Genomic DNA, 17,511 nt, shown 5'->3' on the forward strand with positions numbered 1-17,511 from the left:
TTTTTTTTTTTTTTTTTTTTTTTTTTTTTTTTTTTGCTTTCTATTTGCTTGGTAGATCTTCCTCCATCCCTTTATTTTGAGTCTGTGTGTGTCCCTGCACGTGAGATGGGCCTCCTGAATACAGCACACTGATGAGCCTTGACTCTTTATCCAATTTGTCAGTCTGTGTCTTTTAATTGGGGTATTTAGCCCATTTACATTTAAGGTAAATATTGTTATGTGTTAATTTGATCCTGTCATTATGATGTTAGCTGGTTATTTTACCCGTTAATTGATGCAGTTTCTTCACAGCATCAATCGTCTTTACAATTTGGCATGTTTTTGCAGTGGCTGGTACCAGTTGTTTCTTTCCATGTTTAGTGCTTCCTTCAGGAGCTCTTGTAAGGCAGGCCTGGTGGTGACAAAATCTCTCAGCATTTGCTTGTCCGTAAAGGATTTTATTTCTCCTTCACTTATGAAGTTTAGTTTGACCAAATGTGAAATTCCAGGTTGAAAATTCTTTTCTTTAAGAATGTTGAATATTGGCCCCCACTGTCTTCTAGCTTGTAGGGTTTCTGCAGAGAGATCTGCTGTTAGTCTGATGGGCTTCCCTTTGTGGGTTACCAGACCTTTCTCTCTGGCTGCCCTTAACATTTTTTCCTTCATTTCAACCTTGGTGAATTTGACAATTATGGGTCTTGGGGTTGTTCTTCTTGAGAAGTATCTTTGCAGTGTTCTCTGTATTTCCTGAATTTGAATGTTGACCTGCCTTTCTCTAACCTAGTCTTCCTGCTTTATTTCATTAATTTGATCTTCAGTCACTGATACCCTTTATTCCACTTGATCTAATTGGCTACTGAAGCTTGTGCATGCATCACGAAGTTCTCATGCCATGGTTTTCAGCTCCTTCAGGCCATTTAAGGTCTTCTCTACACTGTTTATTCTAGTTTGCCATTCTTCTAACCTTTTTTCAAGGTTTTTAGCTTCCTTGTGATAGGTTCAAACATGCTCCTTTAGCTTGGAGAAGTTTGTTATTACAAAACTTCTGAAGCCTACTTCTGTCAACTTGTCAAAGTAATTCTCCATCCAGCTTTATTCCATTGCTGGCAATGAGCTGCAATCCTTTGGAGGAGAAGAGGCACTATGGTTTTTAGAATTTTCAACTTTTCTGCTCTAGTTTCTCCCCATCTTTGTGGTTTTATCTACCTTTGGTCTTTGATGTTGGTTAACTACAGATGGGGTTTTGGTGTAGGTGTCCTTTTTGTTGATGTTTATGCTATTCCTTTCTTTGTTAGTTTTCCTTCTAACAGTCAGGTCCCTCAGCTGCAGGTCTGTTGGAGTTTGCTGGAGGTCTGCTGCAGACACTGTTTGTGTGGGTATCACCAGCTAAGGCTGCAGAACAGCAAATACTGCAGAACAGCAAATATTGATGACTGATCCTTCCTCTGGAAGCTTTGTACCAAAGGGGCACCTCCCTATCCTGTCAGCTCCTACTGGGAGGTATTTCCCAACCAGGCTACACAGGGGTCAGGTAACCACTTGAGGCAGTCTGTCCATTCTCAGAGCTCAAATGCCATACTGGGAGAACCACTGCTCTCTTCAGAGCTGTCAGACAGGAATGTTTAAGTCTGCAGAAGTTGTCTGCTGCCTTTTGTTCAGATATGCCCTGCCCACAGAGGTGGAGTCTATAGAGGCAGTAGGCCTTGCTGAGCTGTGGTGGGCTCCGCTCAGTTTGAGTTTCCCGGCTGCTTTGTTTACCTACTTGAGCCTCAGCAATGGCAGACAACCCTCCCCCAGCCAGGCTGCTGCCTTGCAGTTCAATCTCAGACTGCTGCACTAGCAGTAAGCAAGACTCCATGGGCGTGGGAGCCACTGAGCCAGGCAAGGGAGAGAATCTCCTTGTCTGCTGGTTAATAAGACCTTGAGAAAAGCACAGTATTTGGGCAGCAGTGTCCCATTTTTCCAGGTACAGTCTGTCACAGCTTCCCTTGTCTAGGAAGGGGAAATCCCTCACCCTCTTGCACTTCCTAGGTGAGGTGATGCCCCGCCCTGCTTCAGCGCACCCTCAGTGGGCTACACCCACTATACAACCAGTCCTATTGAGATGAACCAGGTACCTCAGTTAGAAATCACCTGTCTTCTGCGTCGATCATGCTGGGAGCTGCAGACCAGAACTGTTCCTATTCGGCCATTGGTGATGAAGTTTCCATTCTCCTCTGCGATACCTCCTTTTTTTCCCCCTTTTCTCTTACAGTTTTTCAATTTGAACATATTCTCTAGAGTTAACTATATTGCTCAGATCGTCACTGTCATCTCAGTGGAGCAGAACAAATTGGGAACTGTGGCACAGATCACTCTTGCTATGCCCCTTAGAGAATTCCACATTAACAAGGCTAATTTTCGAGTGTGGTAAAGAACAGGCTAATGTATTTAATAGTGAATCCATTGATTGTTTCCTAGCATGAGGTCACACCAGATTTAACATGGTTTGGCTCTGTGTCCCCCACCAAATCTCAACTTGAATTGTAATCCCCATAATCCCCACGTGTTGAGGATGGGACCTGATGGGAAATGATTGGATCATGGGGGCAGTTTTCCACCTGCTGCCCTCATCATAGTGAGTTCTTATGAGATCTGATGGTTTTATAAGGAGCCCTTATCCCTTCACTTGCAAGCTCTTCCTCTCTCTCTCTTGCTTGCCACTATATAAGACATAACTTTGCATCTCTCTCACCTTCTGCCAGGATTATAAGTTTCTTGAGGCCCCCACAGCAACATGGAACTGTGAGTCAATTAAAGCTCTTTCCTTTATAAATGACCCAGTCTTGGGTTTGTCTTTATAGCAGTGTGAGAATGGACTAATACAGTAAATTGGTGCCATGGGGAGTGGGGTACTGCTATAAAGATACTTGAAAATGTACAAGTGACTTTGGAACTGGGTAACAGGCAGGGGTTGGAACAGTTTGGAGAGCTCAGAAGAAGACAGGAAGATGTGGGAAAGTTTGGAACTTCCTAGAGGCTTGTTGAATGGTTTCGACCAAAATGCTGATAATGTTGTGGACAATGAAGTCCAGGCTGAGTCTCAGATGGAGATGAGGAACTTATTGGGAACTGGAGCAAAGGTCACTCTTGCTATGCTTTAGCAAAGAGACTGGTGGCATTTTTGCCCCTGCCCTAGAGATCTGTGGAACTATGAACTTGAGAAGAGATGACGTGAAATTGGAATTTAGGTTTAAAAGGGAAGCAGAGCATAAAAGTTTGGAAAATTTGCTCCAGGGCATGTCAGAGACCTTTGCAGCAGACCCTCCCATCACAGGCCTGGAGGCCTAGGAAGGAAAAATGGTTTTGTGGGCTGGGTCCAGGCCCCCCGTGCTGTGTGCAGCCTCAGGACTTGGTGCCCTTTGTCCCAGTGACTCCAGCCATGGCTAAAAGGGGCCATGGTACAGCTCAGGCTATTGATTCAGAGGGTGCAAGCCTCAAGTCTTGGCAGCTTCCATGTGGTGTTGGGCCTGCAGGCACACAGAAGATAAAAATTTAGGTTTAGGAACCACCGCATAAATTGTAGAGGGTGTATGGAAATGCTTGGATGTCCAGGCAGAAGTTTGCTGCATGGGTTGAGCCCTTATGGGGAAGCTCTGCTAGGGCAGGGTGGTAAAGAAATGTGAGGTTGGAGCCCCCACACAGAGTCTCCACTGGGGCACTGCCTAGTGGAGTTGTGAGAAGAAGGCCACCATCCTCCAGAACCCCAAATAGTAGACCCAACAGCTTGCACTATGTGCCTGGAAAAGCCACAGACATTCAATGCCAGTCTCTGAAGACAGCATAGAGGGGGGCTTTACCCTGCAAAGCCACAGAGTTTGAGCTGCCTGAGACTGTGGGAGCCCATTTCTGTCATCACCTTAACCTAGATGTGAGACATGAAGTCAAAGGAGATCATTTTGGAGGTTTAAGATTTAATGACTGCCCTGCCTGGTTTTGGACTTGCATGGGGCCTATAGCCCCCCTGCTTTTTTTTTTGGCCAGTTTCTCCCATTTGGAATGGGAACATTTACCCAATTTCTGTATCCCCATTGTGTCTTGGAAGTTACGAACTTGTTTTTGATTTTACAGGCTCATAGGGGAAGGGACTTGACTTGTCTCAGATGAGACCTTGGACTATGGACTTTTGAGTTAGTGCTGAAATGAGTTAAGACTTTGGAGGATTGTTGGGAAGGCACAATTGGTTTTGAAATGTGAAAAGACATGAGATTTGGGAGGGACCAGGGGCAGAATGATATGGTTTGACTCTGTTTCCACCCAAATCTCATCTCAAATTGTAATCTCCATAATCCTCATGTGTTAAGGGTGGGACCTGGTGGGAGCCGATTGGATCATGTGGGCAGTTTTCCCCATGCTGTTCTTGTCATGCTGAGTGAGTTCTCATGAGAGCTGATGGTTTTATAAGGGGCTCTTCCTCCTTCACTCACAAGCTCTTCCTCTCTCTCTCTCGCCTGCTGCCATGTGAGACATGCCTTTGCTTATCTCTCACCTTCTGTCATGATTGTAAGTTTCCTGAGGCCTCCCCAGCCATGTGGGACTGTGAGTCAATTAAACCTCTTTCTTTTATAAATTACCCAGTCTTGAGTATGTCTTTATAGCAGTGTGAGAACAGACTAATACAAGATTGGTGGTGATTGATGTTATACTGAAAGAGTTTAAAGGAGAGTGTGAGAAAAGGAAATGAATCTTCATTTATTGAGAAAGTTGATGAGAAAGTGGAATTAGAAATTCCTAGAAAGGTAAGCTCTTGTGTGAATGATTTCCCAAGATGGGAAAGTCTCTCTACCTGTTTGGAGACAGAAAGTGGAATCAAAGGGGAAGATGATGATGGACAGAAAGGATCATTCCCTCTTCCAGATGCTTTCCAGTGTATGATGTAAGCCAAATTAAAACCAGCTGTGTTGAGCTCCAGCCAGAAAAAATGTCTGGCATTTTGGCTTTTTGGACCCTACTGAAATGGTTATAGGTCTCCAGATCTCTTGGGGCTCACAGGGTCATGCCTTTCCTTGCCTGGTGTGCTTGGTGAGAAGGTACCAGTGTTTCCATGGAGGATATTCATTTTAGGGATCTCCAGATGGTCATCTTTGCACCAGAGGAAATGCCCCCTTTTTCCACTTTGAAAACCTTATCAAACTCTTTTATAAAAGATGAATACCCACATACAGGCCTCTAGCACTCTTCTGTTTTTGAGCTGAGATATTTTAAAAAGAGGTTTTTCAATTCTGAAAAATCTTTAAACAATATGCCCTTGCTGGGAAAAAACAGTGGGTGAATATCATTCCCATCTCTACAAAAAGATATATTTTTTTTATTAGCTAGGTGTGATAGCATGTCTGTAGTCCTAGCTACTGGGAATGCTGAGGAGGAAGGATCACTCGAGGTCAGGAATTCGTGGTTACAGTGAGCTATCATCTTGCCTAAGCAACAGCTACAGAGTGAGATCATGTCTTTAAAACAAACAAACAAACAAACAAACAAACTTTACACTTCTGTAAAAGCAACACTTTCCATTTATGACAGCACTAATCCAGGATATATCAAAACTGAACTTGTGTTTTCTTTCAGCTGTTAAAACTAGCCAGAATTGTTATAGATCCACTACCTCTGGGTGACACTGGTGTGCCACTCTTTGCTGACCACTGAACAATGAGATTTATGTAACCAATTCTGTAGGTACACACCAATTCATTCTACTCTACCCAGAGTGGTGATTTCCAACACACAAAACCACCATGAAACTGCCCATGCCTTCCTACCACTTCAAAACTCTTTTCATCCCTGAACTGCTCCAAAAGCAAACCTAACCCCAGCAAACTACTCAGTGAGTATCTTCAGACATGTAACTTCCCTCGTCTGGCTTAGTAAAAAATGAACTCATTTTTCAAAAGCCCTGACAGTCTACCTTATTCTGATACTTCTTGTATGGTTATTGCATAAAGCAACTACCCAGACACCTCGTAGCATGCTGATTTCAGAGTTCAGTGTGAGACCCTGTGTGCCCCTGTGGGATGGTGCCAGCTCACTGCCCTGTTCCTGCTGTTTATTTCTTGGGTGCCATTCCATGCAGACTGGACTCTAAGGGTTCTAGAGCATATCCAAACCCATTATCACAGTCTTTGTTGGTTAATGATGTGTTCAGGCCATGATTTTTCTGTAAAAAATTAAGAGCATGCTGCTCTTAATTTTTTTCAGCCTGTCTAGTTCAGTTGTCCTTTTGCTCTCATGCCTTATGCAAACCTTTCCTCAGAGTTGACCCTATAAGATGGGACCCTTTGTGATGGACTACCCCAAGGCAACATGCCCCTAAACGTCTTCATTTGGGGCATAACCTGTGCCAACAGAAAGGTACTTTCCCAGTTGTGTGTATGGTGACTCACCCAAACAATATTACAGATACATTTGACTTTCCTCAATCTAATTTGGCATGCCTCAAGCATAGCAATAAGATAGTTCTGTGTGGCCTTATGGAAATGCTTTTTTCACATTTCCAGGACCTACTGCCGAGACCAGCTCGGTCGTGGAGACCCTGACCCAGCAGTGCTAGAGGAATTAAAGACACACACACACAGAAATATAGAGTGTGGAGTGGGAAATCAGGGGACTCACAGCCTTCAGAGCTCAGAGCCCTGAACAGAGATTTACCCACATATTTATTGACAGCAAGCCAGTGATAAGCATCATTTCTATAGATTATAGATTAACTAAAAGTATTCCTTATGGGAAACAAAGGAATGGGCCGAAACAAAGGGATGGGCTCTAGCTAGTTATCTGCAGCAGGAACATGTTCTTAAGGCACAGATGGCTCATGCTATTGTTTGTGGTTTACGAATGCCTGAAGCAGTTTTCCTCCCTGGGTGGGCCAGGTGTTCCTTGCCCTCATTCCAGTAAACCCACAACCTTCAGCGTGGGCATCATGACCATCATGAACATGTCACAGTGCTGCAGAGATTTTGTTTATGGCCAGTTTGGGGGCCAGCTTCTGGCCAGATTTGGGGGCCTATCCCCAGCAACCTACCACAGTTGGAGAACCACGTTAGGGCTAAAGACAGTTCTAGTATACCATTAACCAACCGTGTAACCACAAGGTCTGTCCTCAGCCTTCAGAGGGAACATGCTTCTTACACTGATTTCAGCTCAGTGATATGGGATTCAAATGTCTGACCTCCAAAATATTAAGAGAAGAAACACATGTTGTTTTAAGCCACCAAGTTTGTGGTAATTTGTTACAGCAGTGATAGGAAACTAATGGATCCACTTTGCCAGGTTTACCTGCTTTTAAAAAGTCTGGGTTTAACCGCATGTTCTCACTCAGGTGGGAACTGAACAATGAGATCACTTGGACTCGGGAAGGGGAACATCACACATCGGGGCCTATCATGGGGAGGGGGGAGGGGGAAGGGATTGCATTGGGAGTTATACCTGATATAAATGACGAATTGATGGGTGCTGATGAGTTGATAGGTGCAGCACACCAACATGGCACAAGTATACATATGTAACAAACCTGCATGTTATGCACATATACCCTAGAACTTAAAGTATAATAATAATAAAAAAAAGGTCTGGGTTTAACCTTTTATCTAGATAATGGTCAACCTTTCCTACATCACCAGCATTTATGTGCAACTAAAAGCCATCATTAAATTAATTCAGAAGTATTAATATATTCATAGATTTCACTACTACAAACAAAAAAATTGAAGTCAAATGGTTTAGAGCAAACCACCTGGTTCACATTTTCCCAACGGAAAAAGGTAAGGCTCAAAGTGCTGAGCTGAACATTCTATCCTAGCACTAGGAAATAAACATTGTCAGCCTCAGGCTTAAGTTTAATAAATAGCAAAGTGCATACAGATATTTACGACGATTGAAAGACAAGACGTACTATCCGTGTAGTCCCAACAATAATAATAGGCGTTGGCATAAAGCGTTTATAAATTCTTGGGTACAGTTTTTCTGAAAGTAAACTTCACTTTCAATTCTAAAAAAAGTCCGCTATTCCTCCAGATGTGCTCTAAGTCAAATGTGGACTGCGATTACCCGGTGTCAATGCGGAGCAACTGCTCTATGCCATTCATTATGAAGGACTTTAACTCAACTGTCCATCTTCCTCCACTTGCACCCTTTCTTGGCCATTCTCAATGATTCTCTTGGTGGTGGTTTTTTTGCCATCAACTATTTCAGTGGAAGTCAACATGGACTTGAAGCTGCCTGTCCCATCACTACCATAGGACATGCAGAAGGAAGAAAGGCCCCCACTTCCCAGGGAGCCAAAGGAACTAAATCCTGTATCAAAAGAAGAAAATCCACCCCCAAAAGCTGGAAATTCACTGAAGGTAGAGAAAAGCGGTGCAGACCCTCTGCTTCTGCTTCCCCGGGAGTTCCTCCGACCACCAAAAATATTTTCCAGCGGGTTTCCGAAGAAGTCAAAGGAGAATGGGTCCTGGCCACCGAAGAACTCCCTGAAGACCTCGGCCGGGTCGCGGAAGCTGAAGATGTACTCGAAGGGGTCCTCGAAAGGCCTGCCGACTGCGCAGCCACGCTCCGCCCCCGCCTCGTCATAGCGGTCGTAGACGTCGCGTTTCTTGGCGTCCGACAACACCTCGTAGGCCTCGGCCACCTGCTTGAATCTCCTTTCTGCTTCCTCCTTGTTCTCGGGGTTTTTGTCGGGGTGCCACTTGAGCGCCAGCTTGCGGTAAGCCTTCTTGATGGCCTCGGTCGAGGCCTGCCGGGGCACGCCCAGCACCTCATAGTAGTCCACCATGCTGGACGGCCAGAACGGCCCGCGGGGCACTGGCGCAGTGAGCGGGACAGCTGCCAGCCCCGGGCGGGGGCCCGAGTGGTTGGAGACCTGGGTCGCTTGGAGGGACGCCCCTTATGACGCAGCCACATCTCATTGGTCGAGGCCCATGAGCGCCTCGCATCCCAGGATGCAGTGCTCCTGGGACTGGTCCTGCTCTCTGTGAGGCTCTGTGATGCTCCACGACCAGGCCCCACCCACTCCGGCCCCCGCCCATCCGCTGTCTCCAAATAGGGTGGGAATAAGGTTGCCGGAAAGAAAAGGGGTTGACTTTAGCTGCCTGAAGAACTGTTTTTCTTAAAGTCGGCTTTATATCAGTCTTTTTCCTCGGCCACAGGAGGGAAGAGGGTGGTGGGAGTGAGTTTAGTCTGATCGGGGCTGAAGACATCCTGTTGTTTAGGACTGCAGTTCTCTAACGTTCTAGCCCTGGTACCCGTTTGCTGTAGTTCATGTGGATTATACCTATCATGTATGTACTGCGTTAGAGATTAAAACAGAATTTAAAAGACATATTCATTGGGCAATTTAATAAGAAACCCATGACACACTATCAAATCTTATTTTTATTTAACTTTTTTCAGACAAAATGTAGTGAGAAGAGTGGCATTGTTTCACATTTTTTGCATCTCGCTTTAGTACTTGGCTTAATAGATGGATTCTCATGTCAGCGTCTGCATTCAATCTATTGTGATGTTACACATCACCCATGTAGCTTCTGGAAAACTCCACTGTACACTTGTGAGAGAATGACAGTGAAAAAATCAAGTAGCATTATTATGGAAATAGTTTTGACTTTGCAAAATTCTCCTGAAAAATTCTTGGGGATCCCTAGGATTTCTGGCTCATTCTTTGAGACCTGCTAGTCTAGTACAGTAGTCCCTGGTATTCTGAAGGGATTAGTTTAGGACAACCCTCCTCCTCATACCAAAATCTAGATGCTCAAGCTCCTTTTATAAAATGGCACAGTATTTGTACATAACCTACCCATATCCTCCTTTAAACCTGTAATCATCTCTTGATTACTTTTACATAATAAATGTAAATGCTATGTAAAAAGTTGTTTTACAGTATTGGTTTTTTATTTGTATTGTTTGTATTATTTTTTCTCTTCCCCCCAAATATTTTCAATCTGCTGTTGACTGAATATGCAGATGTGAAGCCCAAGTATATGGAGGGTCAACTGTGTGTGTTATTCACTTTTCTTGACTGCTAAAACAAATACCAGAGAGATCCTCTCAGACAAAAGGAAATACAGCACTAGTTACTATATCGAAGCCATACACTGCCCTGCTATAAACTTGGGATGCAGTGATTATTTCCACTAGAACTGCTATGTCATGACCATGAATTTTGAGGGGTATTTTTTTGAGATCTGAGTTCTCTTCTCCGCCTTATTCTCTTTTTGACATTGGATTCTTTGCTTTGATAAATTGTGAGGCATTACACTAGTAAAGGTCACTCAGTTCTAAAGGGAAAATGATTAACCGAAGAACATTCTAAGAGTTCATAAAGGGTATTAGGGCTAATGAGGGTGTGTTATCTCACCAGAACAAACTTCTGAGTTTATATAACTTCTAGTGACATAATCTGAATCCTGGACTTGGCACTTAGTAAGCACGCAATGAACAGTCATAGAAAGGTGGCTGAGGGTAGAGTTCAGTGTGAACAAAGCAATTTGGGAACATCAAAGCAAGTTTGGGGGACAACAAGTGATCCAGAATGGCCGGAGGATAAGAGGCAGAGGGAGGGGGCAAGCAGAAGAGCTAGAGAGGAGGAATGAGCTTGGACAGGGGGACTGGGGTCTATCCCAGAGTTTTGAGAGCAAGGCAGAGGAGTCTGAATTTTCTTCTGTGTCCAGGAAGCTGTTGATCAAGGTTCTAGAAGTGGTGGCGACGTAGGGTTTTTCAGTTGGCAGCCGATGCAGTGATTCAGAAGGGACAGCTGGGGGTTGGGGAACTGGGGGACTGGGGCCCTGAAACAGGACCATGGCAGCTGGGTCTGAGAGACAGTGGTAGAAACATCCAGATTCAGCACTTACTTGCTATCTTGGATACAGGGTCTAGAACGAAAAAAGAAGGAAAGTCACCTGTATACAGAAGCATGTCCAGAGTGCTTACTGTCTCCAAAACCATGTACTGGCACCTGAGTGACGGCATGATTCCAAAGCCAAAATCTTGCCTGTAAGGAATAGATGCATAGGATATAGCTATAGTCTAATAGCAAGGACAGATATGCAAACTGCTAAAAGATGTAAGGCAGAGCAGAACAAAATGCTGTGGGGATTCAAGGAAGGTGGCTTTGTTTCCCTGGAGGGTCCTGTAGATAATCTACAGGGCAATGGACATGTTTATGTTGCTCCTTTAGTAACAAGCCCCATCATTCTGATTTGAGGAAAGGAGTTGGGAGTGTGTCAAGTGGTGATCTATTAACTTAGGTCTTCAGCTTAAAAAGAAAGTACCTTCCAAAGGGTTACAGAAACACTTTCCATGGACATGTCACTCTTTAGTAGCCCTCAAAGTAAGACCATCACATTGCTGCCCTGCTGTGTGATTTCTCAGCCCCCAGAGCACCATGTCCTGTAATTGCCTGGTCATGAATTTGTCTCCATCCACCTGACCCCTCCTTTCAGGCAAGGACCATTTCTAACTTGGCTTTCTGGCCCTAGTTCCTAGCATAGTGACTGGCATACAGTAGGGCTCACACCTTCCATAAATATTTGGTGGATGAAGAAATTAGCAATGGGTTCTACTTTGGTTCCAGAACAGAGATTTATTGGATTGCTTAGTAGTGGTTCTCTGTTGTTATTCACGAGAGTGAATGTGGATTGCCTACTGTTGCCTACCACTGTTGGTGACCTCTCAGACCTCAGCTGCAGCCTGATAAACGTGGTTAACAGAGAAGTAGGAGGCTGTGACGTTAAATGGGTTACCACAGGCTTTTTTTGAGAATTGGATGAGAAACAAGAGCTTGAACTTGGATGTTCCCCAGAGCGAGTGCAGGGTCAGATGAGTTTTTCAAGATAGGAGTGATCGGTCTTTCCCAAGGTGGGGCCCATAATGAAAGGCAATGATAGATTAATGGGTACTAAGTAACTGGCGGAGGGCACTCTGTCTTCTAATTACATGTTGGTTTGCTATGTGGCTCAGTGACAAGGTAATTAAGATGAAGAAAACAAATGTAGGAGGCACAGCATGGGGTGGACAGTCAGCTGTTGATGGCTTCTGCTCAGATGGCCACAGGATCCCAAGTTCCCCTGCCACGGCTGGCCAGAGGACTGCTGCTCCTCCTCAGTGTCCAGCCCTGGGCTGAGAGTGGGAAGGTGCTGGTGGTGCCCGCTGATGGCAGCCACTGGCTTAGCATGCGGGAGGCCGTGCGGGAGCTCCATGCCAGAGGCCACCGGGCGGTGGTCCTCACCCCGGAAGTGAAAATGCACATCAAAGAAGAGAACTTTTTCACCCTGACAGCCTATGCCATTCCATGGATCCAGGATGAATTTGATCGCTTTTTGCTGGGCCGCACTCAATGGTTCTTTGAAACAGAACATCTTCTGAAGACATTTTCTGGAAATACGGCAATTATGAACAATATGTCTTTGGTCTTTCATAGGTCTTGTGTGGAGGTACCGCATAATGAAGCCCTAATGAGGCACCTGAACGCTACTTCCTTTGATGTGGTTTTAACAGACCCCATTTCTGTCTGCGGGATGGTGCTGGCTAAGTACCTGTCAATTCCCGTTGTGTTTTTTGTTCAGGAACATTCCATGTGACTTAGACTTTAAGGGCACACAGTGTCCAAATCCTTCCTCCTGTATTCTTAAGTTATTAACAGCCAATTCACACTACATGACATTCCTGCAAAGAGTCAAGAACATGCTGTGCCCTCTGGCCCTGTCCTACATTTGCCATGCTGTTTCTGCTCTTTATGCAAGCCTTGCCTCTGAGCTTTTTCAGAGACAAGTGTCAGCGGCGAATCTTCTCAGTCATGCATCCATGTGGCTGCTCCGAGGGGACTTTGTGATGGGCTACCCCAGGCTGATCATGCTTAACATGGTCTTCATTGGGGGCATCAACTGTGCCAACAGGATGCCACTATCTCAGGTCTGTATTGGTGCCTTCATCCCATCAGTGTTCCAGACAAAACACTTTTTTAAAACATGTTTACCTACAATTGCATTTACTTTATGCTGAATTTATTCTGGTGCCATAGGTATTTTTTTCCTTTATTTTCTTCTAGGATATCTTTTTCTCCTATGCAACCTCATCCTCAGGTTTAGGAACAATTTGTTCCTTATCAGTAAAAATCATCTTGATATGGCAGTGGGGGGTCACGTAAGGGTTAATCTGATAATGAGCTCTGCAAGACCCATGGCTCATTTGGATGCTTTGTTTACTTGTGTATGCTTAATGATGGGAGAATCTACACCTAAACCCTTACATTCAGCATTATTCTTTGCATTGTGAAGCATGTGCATCTAAAATCCAGCACCCTATTTGGGCCACCGACCCTGTGTCCAGCCCCACTGTTCGGTCCTGGGCACTCTTGCCAGCCTCTCCATTGCAACATCGAAATGGTACACACTGCTTCCATAAAGTGACAACTTTCAGACACTTGGTGGCTCTTTGTATATGCATATACTTGATGGCCTGGGGAGTTTCATGAATGTCCTTTAAGTGAACAGGAAAACTGAAACCCCTTGATTTGCATGATTTTGTGGTGTTTCTGGGTCAAGTGAATAAAGAAGAATTTTCACAGATCACCTTAGGCCTCTTAGAGGAAGAACTATCATAGTCGTTACTAGAGTTTAAAAGACTCCTGCAGAACAAGGTGTTTCACCTGGAGACCTTTGCAGTGTTCATGCCAATTTACTAAGTGCATGAGAGATCATTTACACCAAAATCTTTATCATGTGTTATCTGTGATAGGCATGCCGTTATCATTTTTATTACGTCAATCTCCTTTGTTATTTTGTCACCCTTACTTGCTTGGTTTGGTTGACCCTTAGATTTGAAATTTTTCTGCAAATATACAAGACCATAGTTGAAATCTTATGTTTTTTCTCCCTCTCTTTCTCCTTGATTTAAAGTTTATGGTAGGTTGAATTATTTGACTGGTCTTCTCAAAGAAATAATTGTGGAATTTGTATATTCTTTTTACGGTTTCATTTTCTGTCTCATTAATTGCAGCTTATTTTTGCCTTGATGATTTCATCCTTGTTTCTTTTGGCTGATTTTGTAGCTGCTTTTCTAACTTCGTTAGAGGAATGTTACATTTCTTTACATTTGATTTTTCTTAATGAAGCATTGAGGGCTCTAAGTAAAACTTTTTCTGTGTCCCTCAGGTTTTGGTAAAAATTGCTGTTCTTTTCACTGCTTTTAGAGAATTTGAATATCAGTTTTAAAATTTCTCCTTTGATGCAATGACTGTCTATAAGTCTGTTTCCTAATTCTGATAGAATATTTTTTGTAGTCATCTCCCTCTTATTTTTTCTAGTTATTTTGCATTATAATAAGAAAACGTTTCTTATGAAGACACTACTTAAGAAATTCTTAATAGCTTACTTGATGGTCTAATACAGAATTGTCCAATAGAAATATAATGTAAGCCACATACATAATTTAAACTTTTCTAGTGGGCGTGTTAGAAACCAGCAAAAAATAAACCACTGAAATTAATTTTAAAATGCATTTTATTAAACCAGATTTATCCCAAATCTTATTCTTTCAACATGTATTCAATATGAGATTATGACTTAGCTATCTTTCATAGATTTTTTTTCCTGTTAAGTCTTCAAACTCTAGCATATATCTGACACTTACAGCATATCTCCATTTGGAATAGCCACATTTCAAGTGCTCAGTTGTCCTATGCAGTTAGTGACAACAATATGGTCAATGTTTATAAATGTTCCATGGACACAACTAAAATTCTGTCTTTTCAATTTTTCTCTTCTTTTCTTTTTCTTTCTTTCTTTTTTTTTTTTTTTTCTTTGGAGAATGAGTCTCGCTCTGTTTCCCAGGCTGGAGGGCAGTGGTGGGATCTCGGCTCATTGCAACCTCCACCTCCTGGGTTGAACTGATTCTCCTGCCCCAGTCTCCCAAGTGGCTGGGACTAGAGGTGCATGCCACCATGCCCAGCTAATTTTTTTTTTGCATTTTTCTGGAGATGGAGTTTCATCATGTTGGCCAGGTTGGTCTCAAATGCCTGACCTCAAGTGATTCACTAGCCTTGGCTTTCCAAAGTGCTGGGATTACAGGTGTGAGCCATCACCGCACTGGGCAATTTTTCTATCTTTTAAAATCCCTCTACTAAACCTTCCCAATTCTGGGAAGGATGTCTTTTTAAAAATCCCCTTACATAACAAGTTCTGCTCCAGTTATATTTTGGTTCTTGAATAGTTTTTGCTTTATACATAGTGATTAGATTGGTGCATGTAGGTTTGAGACTTGTATTGTCTTCACATAGTTTGCTGTTATCATTAGATGATAATTCTTAAAATACATTTTATCTGATATCAGTATTGCTACCCCTACATTATTTTTAAAATTCCCCATCTCTTTTAATTTGAAAATAATTTGTGTGCAGGTGGGTGGCTCACACCTGTAATTTCAGCCCTTTGGGAGACTGAGGCAAGAGGATTGTTTGAGCCCAGGAGTCTGAGAGCAGCCTGGGCAACATGCTGAGACTCCATCTCTACAAAAAATCAAAACATTATCTAGTTGTGATGGTGCAGGCCTGTAGTCCCAGCTACTCGGGAGGCTGAGGCAGGAGGATCACTTGATACCAGGAGATGGAGACTGCAGTGTGCCATGTGTTCACACCACCTAACTCCAGCCTGGGTGACAGAGCCAGGCCCTGTCTCAAAAAAATGGAAATTTCTTTGGCATGTGAAAATCGTGTTTTAAAATTTTAGAAAACAGTTTTTTAAACTCCAATATGAAAAGTTAGGTGCAATGGAATGCACCTGTGGTCCCAGCTACTTGGGAGGCTCAGGTGGGAGAATCATTGAGCTCAGGAGTTTCAGCTCCTATGGTTTTTAAATTTATTTATTTAAAATACAAAAAAACCCAGAATGGTTTCAATCTGATAGTTTCTTTGATGTCAGCATTCTAATTCTGTCTGTTCTTAATTTTATTCTTTCCATTGAGTGTAAGCTCAATCGTTTAACAGAAATTTCCTTTTTCCTTCTTAATTTTGGAATTCCATGGCACTTTTCCATTTCCATGGAGACACAGTGCAGCATCTTCAAGTCTCCCACTCTTGCACCTGTCTCTTTCACTTGTAAGAGCCCTTGTGATTACATTGTCCCACCCAGACATCCAGGATGATCTCCCCAACTCAAAACCCTTAATTTAATCGTATCTGTGAAGTCTCTTCCACCTGTAATGGAATATATTCCCAGATTTGAGGAACTACAATGTAGATACTTTCGTGGGGCTGTAATTCTGACTACCACAGACACTAAGCTTAAAGTGAAACCCACATCTTATTCAAAGCTAGGAGATTTTCCTCTATATGGCCATTTAAATTTAATTTTTGTTCCTGTACTCCATAGAGTTCTATTCTCCAGCCTTCAGAGCTATCAGCTTACCATTCAATTATCTCCTTTTCTCCTTTTCTTCCTTTTTTTTCATCTATAAAAAAAAAATACCTTTCAAAGAGCAAAAGTTCTAGATTTTGATGAGGTACATTCTAGCAAAGTTTTTATTGTTTGTACTTTTTGTACCCTAATGAAACTTTGTCCACCCCAAGATGTGAAGATTAGTTTCTATGTTCTCTTAACATGAAAGAGTTCCAATTCGTATGTTTAGGTCTGTGAGATTGGCAGAGGCGAACAAGACCACACAGGTCAGGCTTTCGGGATGCCTTTTTCTGTCTCTGGACTTTGCTGGGGTGACCTCACTGACACCCATGGCTTCAACCACCACATATTCAGATGGCTCCAAGTCTATCTGTGCAGCCCAGACCCCTCCTCATCTCCAGACCCTGGAAGCTGGTGCCTTGGGCAGCTGCTCCTGTTTCCCAGGAACCAGGAGCTCCTCCCTCCCTGTAGTTCTACTCTCCTCAGCACCCCCAGGTCTCTGGAGTACCACCATCTTCCAAGGTACATGGGCCTCCCCAGTGTCTAGGTGTTCCAGATGTGTCACTTGAAATCAGATGACTTCGCTGTCTAAATAAAACACCACTACTTGGAGGTAGAACACGGGAGCCCATAAATGTGGCAAGAGCAACCTCCCAGGTGTGTTCCACCCCTCACCTTGGGCTCATCAGGAGGGTGCTTAGAGGGAAAGAATTTTAAATGGGTTGGAAGTATAATTCAGAGGCTGAGATGTTGCACTTACAGCTAAGAATCCCTTTCTAGCCCTTTATATCCTCACAATTCCCCAGGAATTGTTCTCCCCTGGAGAGTTCCCAAAGCCCTTGAAGACCTTCCTTCTCTGTGCCATCCTACTTGTGCTGCCCTTGAGCTGGGTGTGCCCCTGGTGGATGCTTCCATTGGCTGCCTGTCCCATAGTTTCTGTCCAAAGGTGGAATCTATTATCAATGTGGATCTCTAATGGGGGTAACTTCCTCCCTAAGGGAAGCCTCAGCCTTAACAGAAATGGCAGACATGGCCAGGCAAGAAGACACAGAGACAGTGAGATAGAAAGTGTACACAGACCAGAGAACCTGCCCACATCATCCTGGGGTGACCA

At 43.6% G+C, this 17,511-nt stretch overlaps 1 protein-coding gene and 1 pseudogene across 1 annotated transcript; one reads left to right on the forward strand and one right to left on the reverse strand.

The window, feature by feature from the left end:
• Positions 1-8,107: 8,107 nt before the first annotated feature.
• On the reverse strand, positions 8,108-8,837 carry LOC113219698 (dnaJ homolog subfamily B member 3). The gene has a single exon (XM_026446884.2). The coding sequence runs from the start codon at positions 8,780-8,782 to the stop codon at positions 8,108-8,110; it is 675 nt and encodes a 224-aa protein (XP_026302669.1). The 5' UTR covers positions 8,783-8,837.
• Positions 8,838-12,047: 3,210 nt separating this feature from the next.
• Positions 12,048-13,005, forward strand: LOC111553731 (annotated as a pseudogene).
• Positions 13,006-17,511: the final 4,506 nt, after the last annotated feature.

This window comes from Piliocolobus tephrosceles, chromosome 11, assembly GCF_002776525.5.
Source record: "Piliocolobus tephrosceles isolate RC106 chromosome 11, ASM277652v3, whole genome shotgun sequence".
NCBI classification, from domain to species: Eukaryota; Metazoa; Chordata; class Mammalia; order Primates; family Cercopithecidae; genus Piliocolobus; species Piliocolobus tephrosceles.